General features: G+C 36.4%; 2 protein-coding genes across 4 annotated transcripts; both read right to left on the reverse strand.

The window, feature by feature from the left end:
* Positions 1–3,904: 3,904 nt before the first annotated feature.
* On the reverse strand, positions 3,905–8,668 carry LOC112275522 (uncharacterized). 3 transcript variants are annotated; one of them, XM_024505943.3, is made up of 13 exons: positions 8,292–8,620; positions 7,731–7,765; positions 7,448–7,558; positions 7,209–7,292; positions 6,982–7,035; positions 6,609–6,754; positions 6,136–6,283; positions 5,658–5,795; positions 5,376–5,447; positions 4,969–5,042; positions 4,597–4,738; positions 4,392–4,470; positions 3,905–4,173 (listed from the first exon to the last, which is right to left on the reverse strand). In XM_024505943.3, exons 3-13 carry the CDS (start codon positions 7,463–7,465, stop codon positions 4,073–4,075), a joined length of 1,056 nt encoding a protein of 351 aa, XP_024361711.1. In that variant the 5' UTR covers positions 7,466–7,558; positions 7,731–7,765; positions 8,292–8,620; the 3' UTR covers positions 3,905–4,072. The 3 variants fall into 3 exon arrangements, with proteins under 3 accessions (XP_024361711.1, XP_024361709.1, XP_090102746.1); XM_024505941.2 differs by lacking the exon at positions 7,731–7,765 and having other exon boundaries at positions 8,292–8,668; XM_090246620.1 differs by having other exon boundaries at positions 7,448–7,765; positions 8,292–8,650.
* Positions 8,669–13,427: 4,759 nt separating this feature from the next.
* LOC112275543 (uncharacterized) lies at positions 13,428–13,820 on the reverse strand. Its single transcript, XM_090246824.1, has one exon. It carries the CDS (start codon positions 13,818–13,820, stop codon positions 13,428–13,430), a length of 393 nt encoding a protein of 130 aa, XP_090102950.1.
* Positions 13,821–14,633: the final 813 nt, after the last annotated feature.

Below are 14,633 nucleotides of genomic sequence, written 5' to 3' on the forward strand. Positions count from 1 at the left end.
GAAAAAAAGAGAGACAAAAGGTGTTAGATTAAAAGCAATACTATAATACATTACACAAGTGTGAAACATGATGTTTGAGCCTTGCGCAACCTCATTTATATACTCTACTGTGGTACTTTGTACCAATAGTATATACACAATAAATCATATATCATTTGAAAAAATAAGATATTATACAATAAAAACATATACACGGCTAGCAACGAAACGAAGGACTTGTGAAATGACAATTGACAGATGTGCTGAACTTTGACTTCACGAGCTCATGAGATTCCTGCACAACCGAAACCCAACGCTCAGAATCCGACATATGGTTTTCATCCAAAACTATTTCATTAATCCAAAACGTGGCTCATGCTTCCCATGATTCGGGGGTGCGGCGGCAAAGACCCAGTCAGTTTCTCCCCAACCTGAGAATCATTGCCCATGCTACAGAGAGCAATCCTATTTTACACTAATCACGCTATTTACACTATATCACCCATCTGATAATCTAGGGTCTATCGTATGTAGAATATTCCTTTCTGTGGAACTCGCTACTATTTCAGCTTTATGTGGAATCGAACCTGCGTCAAAAGAAGCAGCACCACTGCCCTCCTCGTGCAGTTCTGGTATCCCCTTCACATATTCGCTGCAAACACAGCCCTCCCTCGCTGGAACGAATGAAAGTCCCCCTCGTCGGTGAACGAACGAATCGTGACGGTGATGCGAAACGAATGTAAGTCGGTTGGATGAAATACGAATACATACGACGGATGACGTGAACGATGAGGAGGCTCACTGACGAAATACACTTGACCCCATGTTTCCGGCAAGAGTCAATCGCATAAGAGCACGCAGATTCCAGTCGGAATTCCAAAACGAGTGCTTGGATTCCAGGCATTTCAGTGCTTTAAAATAGTGGGTAGGCAGGGAATCGACTAGGGGAGGAGGGAATGGGATGGGAACAGATGCCCTTCCCCCCCCCCCCCCAGAACTCCAGATCCAGGGTGACAATTCTGAAAACTGGAATTGTTATGTTCTGGGCCAAGGACCATTGGCACTTCTGGCCCACTGGCCCAGAACTTACTTACACTTACTTCACCTTGGAGAGAGAAATGACTTTAATTGGAAATATATAACTTGGTATCTGTCTTGGAAAATGATTTTAATGCATTTCGACCCCAAAAAATTAATTTTTCCTGGAGTCACTTTCATTTGACTACTAGGTCACAATAAAAAAATCATTTACATGATTTTAGAAATTTATTATTGAATATAGTATAAAATTTTGGTTTTAAATCCTCCCTCAAAAAGTATATATATATATATATATATATATATATATACACATATAAAGAGAGATAGAGAGAGAGAGAGAGAGAGAGAGAGATTCAAGCAAAGCACGATAACTTTTGCAACTAGTTGTTATAACAAAAAAATACAAACAAAAAATACATAATTTTAGTAATTAATTTAAAATTATTCATAATAGTATAGTACATATTAAAAATATCAAAAGTACAAATACAAGTATATGTGTATGTGCATATTGTATTTCTTATCAGTTAGGGATAATTTAATAGTATAAACTTAACTAATTGCAATTGTATGCATCTTAAAAATCTTAGTCAGTACATAAGTTTTGGTATTGTTCTCAGTGGTAGAATGTACAACACATACACCCAAATAATAATAAGAAGAAGAAGAAGAAGAAGAAGAAAAGAAAAAAATAATAAAAACAAACAAACAAAAAACAAAACAAAGATTGTGTCAAGTACAAAAATATCTGTCACAAGTCTAAGACTTGAACAAAAATTACAATTCTAAAAAACATAACATTAAGTTACTAGAGGTAAAAGAGAAATAATCCATGCAATGTTGTGATTTTGAATTCTATAGAATTCCAATGTTATGCTTGAATAAATGAAAGTAAAAATCAGCGTATTGTCACATGTGTTAGTATTGAAGAAATATAACAAAAATCATTAAAATTAAAATTGAAGAAAAAACTGGAAAAAAAAAAAAAAAAAAAAAAAAAAAATTGAGAAAAAGTGAGAAAAAAGTGAGAAAAAATTGTAAGAATGGATACATTGATCAAGCATTTGATATGTAGTGCTTGTTTTGCATTGAACTTTCCAATAAAATTTACTATCCATTGATATTAAACTTAAAGGATATAATTTTAGAATAGGAGATAGAATAGCTTTTGTATTTCTATCCATATGTATTTCTAAATGAAAATTTGATACGATCTACGCAAGTGAAGAAATTGGAAGAAAGTTTGACTGCTTCAAAAGAATGATACCATAGCCTTCATGGTTTGAAGAAAGCCATGGCTCGGTTAAATTTGGCAAAGCTCTTCCACACCAGCCCAGGGAACAAGGGGGGCCGGGCTGGGTGGGAAAACCCCAACCCCCTCCAACTTTAGCAGGGATCCGGTTAAATTCAGACGTGGACTTGACTTTGACCGCCGTAACTACAGCCCACCGAAACCTATGCTGACGTGGAGCCGCCCAGGTGGCATCGATTCGAACGAAGTCAAATGCCCGACGCGGGAAGTACACCTCAGCAAAGAAATGGATGAATGTGGATGTGTGTAAAGTAAGGTATGTTTAATTCACACAATCTAATTAGAATGAATGAGAGAATGTTGGGGAGTCAGGATGTTGTAGCAGACTAGACGACTCCAACATGTACAATAGTAATTAAAAGGGAAATCCATATTCACATTTCTTTGCTAAAGACTATATAATTGTTTTTAAAAAAAGATCATCTAATTAAGCAGCAAACTATATAGGGCGGTGGGTGACTTGGGAGTACCTTATGCTAGAGAACCCCAATCATTCTACCATTATTTTACCCTCTTAAAAAAATACTACTTCACTACCCTTTCTCCCTACCTCTTTTCTTTATTCATCTTATTCCACCAATTATTCTATATCCCTGATCTGTGTGGGTATATATAAATATATATGTATATATATATAGATATATTTACACTTAATGATTTGTGTGATCAATTAGCTATCAGGATATGCGTCATAAATTTCTTTATGACGTTACTTCCAGTTGAAGCTTATTATATGGAAGGGGAGCTGTAAGTGGGAGGGGTCTTCTTTACGTTGGTCTTCTTTTTCTCACATGGACAACATGATGGTAGTGTCATAGCAACAATTGTATTTCTTCTACTCTTTATGATATACTCCAGGGTGTTGTACCTTTGCCTTCCATTAGACATCATGATAGATAATATAAACGTATTCATTAGTTTATCCACTTCAATTTGTGTCAATGTGAAACAATTTGAGAATGCCTTGCCATTCTATTCGCATGAGTGTGCTACACAGGTGCTGCTCTTTTTGCCCAATTTACATGCATGAATGAGTAAGCACCTTAACGTGCAGAAGAAGAAGAAGAAGAAGGAATTAGAATGTGTTTTGAAGTAGGTGATGTGACTAACTTTCGCTACACATTTGTCCAAGTAAAGGCAACTTCAAAGTGACACCACATTCCCGTAGCCTCGGCGAACAGAAAGGGATGGAAGCTTAGAAGCTGTTACCGACACAAAGACAGAACCTGCAAAATGTGGGATTCAATTTGATTTCGGGATCAAGTACATGCAACAAATAGATAACCAAAGCGACAGTACATGAGACACTGCTCTGTAAAAACGACAGAAAAACATCCAAGGGATTGCCAATCTTAAAGATTCTAAATCATTACACGACCTACGCACTAAATCAGTTCCTGCTTTGAGCAGACTGATTCATCATCAAAACCATGACTTAGTTGCAGTTGCGGTACTCTCCTAAATCATGCACCAGCTGATCGACTAGAGGGCTGCTGAACCCAGCATGACAAACCTAAGAGAAAAAAAGAAAAAAAGAAAAAAAGAAAAAGAAAAACACAGACAAGTGCAGGGTAGAAGTAACTAAGAAAATGTATTGAATGTGTGTCCCAAGAATTCGGACATGAGATCTTAGTACTTTACACAACCATTGGGGAGTGGTTACCCCTCTACGTATCAATCCTTGCCGATCTATCTAAAAATTATTCACCACGATTGGGGAGAAAATACAAGATCTGCTAATCAGCATTCCAATGTCTTCAGAAGTCGGAAAAGAGTGGCAGCCTCTCGTATCTGTGAAAAGTTGATGCAAAACGCCTGAACCTCTATGAACAAGTCTTGCACTACAACCAGGCACACCGGAATTTCAGTCAGGTTGATACAGACCAATTCGTATTATGCACAAGCATACAAATCCCTTTGTAAGATCTTGTGCTTACAAAGTAGTCACTAGTAAGGTATGGAAAATAAACACCAATAACATAGTCCTACATCGTATGGTGCGCCATCTCTATATGTCACTGCAAAATATTTGCAACACAGAAACCAACAGCTTTCATACCGTTGATTGTCTTGTTTCGAATCAAGCTTTGCAAAAAGACACAAACCAATCGAACCAGACGGTTTTGCAAGCACTTGTCCTAGACAGTACACAACGCGATTGTTAGGTTGTGACAAGGCTCCCACAAGAAGCACACAAAAATGGCTATGAAAAGGGAATGTTGAATTGACAAACTTGCAAAACTTGAGTAAGAAAGGACACACACCTTGATATTTTCACACGATGAAATACAGTTGGAGACGTACATATGCACAAACTCAGTAGGAAGATCCACAGCTGTTGTAAGGCGATTCACAACTTCCATCGAGTGTAGACTAATATCCATATTGACAAGCATTTTAAAATAGCTGCAAAAGTCTCACTTCTATCAGAATGATCATACATGGAAAGGGAGAGGACAATATCCACAAGAAACGATGCAACGCAAATGTTCATTCAACATCATAACCCACTCCAATACATCACTACACAGATCAAAGAAGTCTATGGAAGTACAAGGTTAATTTTCCCACAAGCATCATGTCTAGTAAAACACTAGTGTTCAAGGCTTACAGCACATAATCAATCGGTTTCTTACTCTATAATCTGGTTGGAATTCATCAACTTCAGCAAAACTTCAACAGCAATTACAGAATTATTTTCTACAAGTTCCTGCCAAAGACGAAAAGAAAACACAATCAACTTTCAAGACAGGCAACAAAACTGGACGGTCCAAGCTGAAGGAGCTACAGAGTACAGCAACAAACACGTTAATTTGGTAATAATGAATAAAGTGACGCAGCATATGTTCCATGCGTCCAGAAATTTCGAGCAAACCAGAAAGTACGCGAACTTCAATCATCCTATTCTTAGATTAGGGCCTATCACCATGTCATTAAGATACCGAAAACACGGTACTCCTGGGAAGTTGCGTTACAAGCTGAACAGTGAAACTATTACGACAGCGTATTCATGAATTAATCAAGCAGTAGGTTCGGGATGTACAGGCAAACGTCGTGAGGTAAGCCCGCAGTGGTATACAAGTTTAGGATCAGCTTCTAGCTCCATTAGGACTTTCTGTTACAAGAAAAAAGAGCATTTGCAAATAAGATCGACTGTAACAACTAAAAATAGTTGAATTGTGAAAATTTCACTAAGATGCTCGATAAAACCTACAACATGCATTAAGTCAAGCCTAACTGAAAGTGCTTAGAATGTTACCACAGTCACGAATAGAAAAGTGTTGCAGGAGTGGGTCAACAGATGCAGTTAAGGAAGAAAAAGGACCTTTTGCTGCGCAGGTGCCAAAGGACCTTTCAAAGCACGATTTATAAGATCTCGGATAGCAGCATCACGGCTGGTATCGGCACACATCCCATAATCCCACATAAGCTCATGTTGGGTGTCTGGAATTAGCCAAATCATCTGTAAGCAAACATTTCAGAGGATGATATGAATATAAACCTTACTCCACACAAGTTCGTAAAAAGTACCTCATCATATCAACACAATGTAGTAAAAGATGCTCCGTTGAGCCCTTTGAAGCAGGAGGATTTTCAGGTATTTGAGCTGATCCTCTGCGAAGGACAACCACAAAGATGACAAAAAGTGGAGGTCCTCCGCAGCAATACCATCTACTTGAGTGTAACAACCATGTAATCAGGAACAGGAGAAAGATTACTGTATGTAATGAGAGTCATGTAGCCCTGAAAGATCTGAGGGTAAACGACTAATTCTGCTATGTAACAGACTGTCAACTACTTACCTCTCCTTGCTGGGGAGGAAGTCTTGGAGGGGCAGGGCGCACCCAAGGAGGTTCAAGTCCATTCAGCGAAGAAGACTGTACCAATTCCGCAGCCGCAGCTCCTCTGTTCCCAGCACCGAGCTGTGTCACACCTCCTGGCACAGCATGTCTGTAATCAGGACACATGTGCTAGTCAAACCATGTGTATCATAAAGAAGCTGCTTGTAAGCAAACCTCAAATACAGTGACACAAAAATACGAGGCACTATACTTCACCTATGCACAATACATGACAACAGGTTGAGCGTTCAATATTAACAGTACAATAAGTAAGAAGAAACAAGACGTTCAATCTGAAGACTAAGAGGTCCCGCAGAAACCGCCAACAACCACTACGTGAATAGTCTACCCAGCAAATTATCAAGCGTAGTTGCAAGTTTGTATCACTACAAACACTTCAACGTTCAGAAAATAGTAGCTCAAGAGACACCTACTCTGTAGAATCAAGAGCAAAGCCCAGAGGTATATCTGGATCGGGGATTATATTGCTGATCGATGCCTTCTTGAAACTGCTTATGCGGGGCTCGGGTGGAAGATTGCCAGCATATCTTGATTTCAATGCCTCAGCGCTTAGAAATTTCTGTAAGAAGCCCAAGATGGAAACCGCGTATTATCATGATCTACTCAATTCCAATAAACAAACGGTCCAATTTACTGCAGTAGAAAACCATGAATATTTTGCATTTCCAAACCATAAGAATCAAAATACTTCCTTCCAAGGAAAAAAAAAACCATGTGAAAAAGAAGAAAAAATAGAGGATGACATGTTGTGATTTTTAAGGTGGGCAGTGAAAACAGAGGTTGTACATGCACCGAGGGGTCGAATGTTGAGATAAACTCACTGGCTGATTTCATCGAAAGCTGCAAGAAAACCATATTAATAAGCAGAAAATTTGAATAGGTTGACTGTAAGAGGGAAAGAAAACAGCAGGACAAACACAACGACGCGTTCTTAAACATTGCAAATTCACATTCATTCTAGTATCCGACACATCCCCAGGCATAAAGTGAAGTAAAACAACATACACACTTACTTCTTTGTTGTTGCTATTCAAAGACTGCAGAAGGATTTGTAGAAATGCACGCTCCATCTTATCTGCTGCCTCATTAGACGCTGCCTGCATCATGGATATTGTAGTAGTTGTAAACGAATGTCTAACGTAGTTTTGCAAGAAACAATTCAAGCTGAATAACCTTATCACCTTCGTAATCATCGCAAAGACTATCAAGACTACTAAGATTTTCCTCAAGATGAGACATGTTGGGCACTTACATCAATAAGGACTGACATAAAGGGATTAATGCTTGATTGTTCGCCACGATACAATTCAAACAGAATATAAAAAGCCACAAGGCGCTGAGTCTGCTTTAAAAGCCGCCGATCCTAAAAAAAACAATGTCCACAAAGATGGTTGAAGTTAGGCATATCAACCAAAAGTAACAGTAAACACATAACCATCACTTCTCGACTTACTCCATACTGATTGGAGGAATATCCTTTAAAACCCTAGATTTCAACCCCTCACGTATCCAGCATGTTCACGTCACAATTATACCGGCGTGGCGCTTGCATGTGTACTCAGAGACGTCCCTGTGTAAATAAAATCACAATATAAGGACGTCCACATGACAAACAGACATCAAACGGCTCCACTACACAACTGTAGAAACAACTCAACACAATACGATTTGGTCTCAACGACATCAAGTTCGTGTTGTCCAGCCTATGATTGATTGACCGCAAAACCACTCAAAACCTGTATTAGGGTAGTACAATCTGCTATTAAATCTTGATTTCCATTGTGAATAGTGACACAATTTACCAGACCACTACTTAATAAATCTGAAACGTTTCTCCACATTTGAAAAACTTGGTGAGACTGTGATCAAAAATCAATCCATCACCCAAATAGAAACTATGACCGCTCCTACTCACTTTTATAACATCACCGAAGAAGGATTGCGACAATGTCAATCAGTCGAGACGTCAGACTGAACAATGAAATGCACCGCACAAATAGCCCTCATTACGATCATCCACTCGCAAGTTCGTACACCGCTTGCAGAGGAAATAAAAAATAAAAACGCAAAGCACAAAACTGAAGGCTCCAACAAACCTCGAGGAGCAGAGTCAGGCAATAACAAGCCTTGAAATGCTGGTGGCGCTTAAACGCCATGGCAAAGGCCGATAAGTGGCTCTCCAGCGATCGCTCCTCTACCAGAACGGCCAGAAGACTGGCCGTGTCCCCCGAGTTTAACATCCTTCCTCAAAATCCTCAACACTGAACACCTCGTTAGGTTGATATAAGTAAACCCCAGCTACAAGAGCAGAAGAAGAAGAATAAGTATCGCAATGAGAAACTCGCAATCTATTCCTTCAGCTTTCACCCACGCTAAATTGAAGAACTCCTCGCAATGGAAACTAAGCCAAGCCTAAGCAATTGCCATCACAATCTGCCGAATACTTTGTTTCGTGAGAGCAATTGTCGCCATCGCCATGAGCAACGATGAAGTGGAGCCAAAACAACGGAGATGGAGGGTATCACCGGGTATCTACAGGGAATCGGGAAGCGGGTATCATTTTTTTTGCATGCTAGAAATCTTAACAATAATTTAATTTAATCATTTAATATCATTAAAAAGAGGTCTTAACTTTGTCTATTTATCTTACTTTAAGTTCAGTTTGTATTTTATAGCAATTGGTAATTGTAAGCTATTTTGATTGGCCAGGACTTGTTATATATATTTCTTATTGTTACTATTGTACTATTTTCTCTTGTGCCTCCATTGAATTAGTTAAAATTGCTTCAAAATGGTGTTTGATTCTACAATTAGAAACTTATTTTATAGAAGGAATTACATTGAAATTACTTGTAGTATAACTATTTGGTATAATTTTGTGGTAGCCAAAGCAATTCAAATCTATTGGATGTACTACCATTGTCAAAGATAAATATATAAATATGTTGATTTTTTACAATATAAGATACTTCAATATTCTAGTATATGTAATATTATAATATTCAAACTCTATAGGAAGATCCAATGAATTTGGATAATATTAAACCTAGGTAAAGTTTGCATTCCAATATTATCTTATATACATTGATTTCTAAAATCTTATTGTCTTGGTATATATTAGGTATTAATTATTTACTATAATGTAAGATAAATAGAAGTATAATGTATGTAAGTTGTATTAAACTTAATAAATAGTATAACTACTTTAGGCAACTTTAAAGTTCTAAGAATGCAACATTTTGGCTCTATTACAATCATTAAAGATTTTATGGTCTTTATATAAACTACAAGAAGTTGTTGGCTTGCTATTTCAACACATGCCACATTAAAATTTTGATCTAGGTATTATTTAAGTGAAGTTTGTAAAGTTTGTTTATTAAGCTTTTAAATATGATCACAATCTTTATATTACTAGTAATGTATAGAGTTTTTATCTAACTTGTTTTGTAGAAGGTCATTGTCTACGTCTATATTGATGTTTATGAGTTGAAATTTTGTCATAGAACAAAAAAATTAAGAATTATTATTATAATTATTATTACCTAAAAATTTGAATCTTTAATTTAAATTTAGATATATCTTTAATATTAATTAGATAATCATATATTAATTTAAAATTCTCTTTAAAAATATATTTAATTATTATTTGGTCTAAATTGTTGTTGCAATTGTCTTGTCTTATTGTTCTATTGTAATTGCTATGTTGCTTCTTCACTAAGATAAAGTTGTATAGAATAGTCAATAATATTTAATTGTCTAATTGTGATTTTTTTTATTATTAATTGAGTTGGTATTTTTTTTAGTTTTTTTATGTGTTAAATAAATATGCTTGTATTATTTCTTTTTATTATATTTTTTAAGCAATTTATGATTATTCTTAATTTCAATTGTTGTTGATCATGTTGTTTGTATCTAAAAAAAGTTATTTTAATTGATTAATTTATTATTATTATTTTTTTGTGATTACACAAATTCTAAGATTTGATGTAAGAAGAAAAATTAACTTAATAATGTTTTTATTCTTCTTTTAAATGTCTAATACTTCTTCAATATTTAATCTTCTAAACTATGCTATTTTTTAAAAAAAATTAAAATTCCAAAATTAAAACATATATGTTTTTACTATAATTTTATTTTTTAAAAAAACATCAAAATCTACTTTTTATTATTTTTAAATTTTATATTTGAATAATTATTATTGTTTCTAAAAGAATTTATAAAAAAAGTCTTTATCAATATTCTTACGAATTTATTGACCTATCACACCAATTTTTTTAATCTGGTTTCTTACCAGAAGTAATCTAATTATTAAAAATTTAATTAAACAAATTATTTTTTATATGATTATATATTAATATATTTTAATTATTTGAAATGATTTGTATAAAAAAATTAAGAGTAACTACATATTATCTAATAAGAAGTAGTTTCTTTAGAATAAATTAAGTAAAGTGTTATTTTTTAAAATTAAGTTTAATATTTTGTATATTCTTTTTTTTTTTAATAGCTCTATACATTCTACAGTTAGGTATTTTCTTTGAAATTCTTTTATCAATTATTTTTATATATTATAAACTACAAGCATATATATTATTATTCCTTGACTTTAATTAGAACCTAATTGAAATATGTTTATCAATTATTTAATATACACATGTTAATTTTAAAGCATATCTATAACCATACCCTATATATTACAAAGATGTAACAACTACTTTGCAATTTTATTAAGACATACAATTATGGTTGCATTAGAAGCAAAAACCTAGTCTAATTTATTTATTTATTAGTCTTGTAAACTTTAGTGCTTCTTATACCAAGTAGAAAATATAATTATAATGTATTTCTATATATTTTTTCTCATTTTTTTTTTAATCTTGGTTTGGCATATAGTTAATTCAATGATTGCTACACCTATTATTATAAAATTTAAATATATGTCAAAATAAAATAGTTTTTTAATGAGAAAATAAAAACATTTGTTCAAGAATGCTCTAATTTAGAAACCCAAAATACCAATCTTTTCAGGATTAATCTTAAGCAGTTTCATCTTCAAAAAAATATTTTGAATGTTTATCTTTCCTCTTTCTAAATTAAGATGTCTAACAAAATCAAATAATAATCATCTAGAATGTATGTCTTTCTATTTGTGCTCCTCTTGATATTCCTATATAGTCATTTAAAATGAAATTCATGATGTAGAAATAACCTTGTCATGTTCCACTCTTAATTGTTTGAGAACAAGGATTTATATTGAAAGGTTTATTGTTGAAGGCACAATAATAGTGAGCACAACGTTGCCAGATTCTGATGAAGTTGGAATAGGTTAAGCCTTCTTTCAACTGAACCCTTCCCTCAGTACATATCTTAACAGTGCCATTTCTGAATCCTGTACTGACCAAGTTGTTATCCTTGAAATGGATTCCATGCAATGAACTTCCTCTCTATCGCCACACAGAATTTGAGCACATGACAGAAACCAAGTGGAAAATTGCGCCGTCGGCTTGTTACTTTCTCTCAGATATCTGCTATATATTGCAGAGTTTCTCATGAAACCAGCATCTACACGCTTCCAGTAGTAGTTCCTTTCACTGTATCTTGCAATGCAAACACAAAGAGCTCGATGAAACCCACGGTAACAGGATAGACATTACAAGGTACAGTTTTGTGACACTGGTGGGGAGGTTGTCGACGGGGTTGCATCGAATAACCTTACAAGTACTGAGATTCGTTTGCATGATGCGAAAAGGGTGATATAGTGACGTTAACCCTCATTTTTATTTTCGCCTCGTAAGAGATGTTAGCCGCTGGTTCAGTGAGCCGACTCGAATCGAGCTGGCAAGATTATCCCTGTAAGTAAACTTGGGTCCATAATAGGTTTCGTAAGCTTCGTGTGCTTCCTGTCACTAGTATCTTCTGCTCATTAATTCTAGTGATGGCCGCGTCATCTGTTCCCTTCTTATCCTTCATTGCATGCCACAGCTTCGGTGGCACACTTTTTGCTCCAACCCGAACTGCTACAGTAGCAATCAGAATCTGCAGATGGGAGACCCGTGGTTTCAGTCGAAGCTCGAACTGGCAACACTGTGTTTGATTCTACATTTCCTGGTCCATGGTTTTCAGTACTGACCATCCCAAGCTTTCGTTGCCTCGTTTGTGTCGCTTAAGCATCCTGCAGTGACCCTTGGTAAGAGGTCAAACTCATTGGTCTGAGATTCTGTCTTTGCTTGTACAATAGGACAAAGTTTTTTTTCTCTTTCTTCCTTTCTTACTTTCTGTTTTTTCTTCTCTTTAACCGTACTTGGGAATCATTTTTGGGTTCAGAGTAGGCTATTTTTGCAGATCCTGAGTGTAATGTAACCACAAGTGAGAATATATACCCAACTAAACCTTCTTCATGTGAAAACTGAGGCACTGTTCGTTGCACTTACCTTTAAAAAAGTGCTCAATCCTTATTTAATCAAACGATTTGTTTCTTCGATGCTGTGTGTATGCGCGCGTGCACACACAAACAAAATCAATGTACTGTACACACATCATAGCACATTCAGATTACAGAAAATACTCAAGGCCATTTAAGGAGACCTCATTATGAGATCAACAAGGTGAGTGGAAAATATTCATTCATTTGGGATAAACATAGAAACGCATATTTTGAAAAATGAGAACTGAGAAAGATCATGTCACTACAGAACTGTAACAAAGCTATATTGCTTGGACCAATATGCAGAATCCATGGAATTATGATACACTCGGGCGCAATTCAAGCTTCATGAAGTTGGTGCTCCGATTCAAATACAAATACTAGAAACAGAAGGATGGCGCCCAGGTAACGGATTAGAGTGAATGAATCTCCACAACTACAGCCTGACTTGAACTTGTATCAACCTGCATTGAGTTGCGTTCTCCGACACAGGGATGCACATGCCAGCTCCGGCACTTAACTCGCTCTTCGCTGAAGCCCCATTGGTATGAGAAACTGTGATCCTTTCATGAGATACGAGACAGGTTGACGAATTTTCAAAGCTACCACCAATTCACGTTCACAGCAGCTCACGCTTGAACCCCGCAGCGAGAAAATGCGAATCCATGAGAGAAATAAACGGCTTTTCGGCACGCCCCACTGCTAGAGTCTTAAAAAAACACCGAGGAGTGGAGGCATCAGTAGGGGACCTCAACTGATTCCGGAGCGGGCGGTAGAATCCGCGGCTTCACGAAGGCCGAAGACGCGATCAGGCGGGATAAGGAGGGATAGAAGGAGCGGGAGAAGGAGCGTCGTGAGTTATCCGCGGCGTGAACATGACGACGCAAACTCCACCGAGGGCGATTGCAGACCCGATGAGGTCCCAGCGATCGGGCTGCTGGTGGTCGAATGCCCACGCCCACAAGAAGGACAGCAGGATGAAGAAACCGCCATACGCGGCATAGACGCGTCCGAAAGATTGCGATTGCAGCGTCGGGAGAATCCCGTAGACGATCAGCACGGCGCTGCCCACCACGAAGTAGCCCCAGTGCCAGCACTCGCGGCGCCACTTCCACACCAGCCAGCCTCCTCCGATCTCACACAGCCCCGCCGCAACGAACAACGCCACCGACTTGGACACTTCCGCGGCTTTCTCCGCCATAACTCGGAGGGTCTATAAGATTGCGAGTGCGGCATCAAGGCTTCTGAACCCTGACGACGAAGCCTTCGTCCCCCAAGCTCCGTTGCAACGGTGCGCTTCATCGCATTGCGACGACGACTGCCTGTTCGAAACGCCACAAGTCGTGCTCCACACCAAACCCTAGCCCTAAATTCGATTGAAACTTAGTGTCAAGACATGAGAAGGTTTGTAAAACGGGATTGTGTAAACAAGACGTAGGAATAATATGAGTTGATGAGACTTTTGTTGTCTTTGCAAGATTTGAATTTTGTTGTTTGGTTTCACAATAATTTGCTTCAAAAGATTTTCGAAAATTGTTTTTTTATTGGAATTATTTTGACAAGATTTTTTTGGATAGTAGTTTTTGTAGAGATTTTGTTTGATGGCCTTCTAACAAGAGAGTTTGTAGGAATCATTTAAAATGAGTTGAATGGTTTGAAAAGAATGTAAAATAAACTAACACTTTATTATCTCTTCTAGTCGTAAGCTTTACAAGAAATGTTTGAAACTTAATTCTAATGTAATGCATATATTACAATTATTTTTCAATTTTCTTTTTTTATTTATTATTTCTTCATTAAATGTATTTTTGAGGTTTAGATATTATGACCCAATAATATTATCAAATATTGAGATTTAATAACTGTAAACAAGTTTGATTTGTGTTGAAACTTTAAAAGCTATATGTTAACACAGGTGAAGGATCTATTGTAAACATCAAATTTTATATATTTGTAATTTAAATTAACATACATTTTCCACATATCTAATTTCGACTATGCAATTTTAATGTCT

This window comes from Physcomitrium patens, chromosome 23 (assembly GCF_059467195.1).
Source record: "Physcomitrium patens ecotype Gransden chromosome 23, ASM5946719v1, whole genome shotgun sequence".
Taxonomy (NCBI): domain Eukaryota; kingdom Viridiplantae; phylum Streptophyta; class Bryopsida; order Funariales; family Funariaceae; genus Physcomitrium; species Physcomitrium patens.

Excerpts from the sequence above, each read along its gene's own strand:
- LOC112275522 (XM_024505941.2), bottom strand. The coding sequence starts at position 8,435 with ATGTTAAACTCGGGGGACACGGCCAGTCTTCTGGCCGTTCTGGTAGAG. Across the intron at positions 7,293-7,447 it reads TTATGTCAGTCCTTATTGAT|GCAGCGTCTAATGAGGCAGC; the intron begins GTAAGTGCCCAA and ends TCCATGATGCAG. Across the intron at positions 4,174-4,391 it reads TCGAAACAAGACAATCAACG|TGCAAGACTTGTTCATAGAG; the intron begins GTATGAAAGCTG and ends GCCTGGTTGTAG.
- LOC112275543 (XM_090246824.1), bottom strand. The coding sequence starts at position 13,820 with ATGGCGGAGAAAGCCGCGGAAGTGTCCAAGTCGGTGGCGTTGTTCGTT.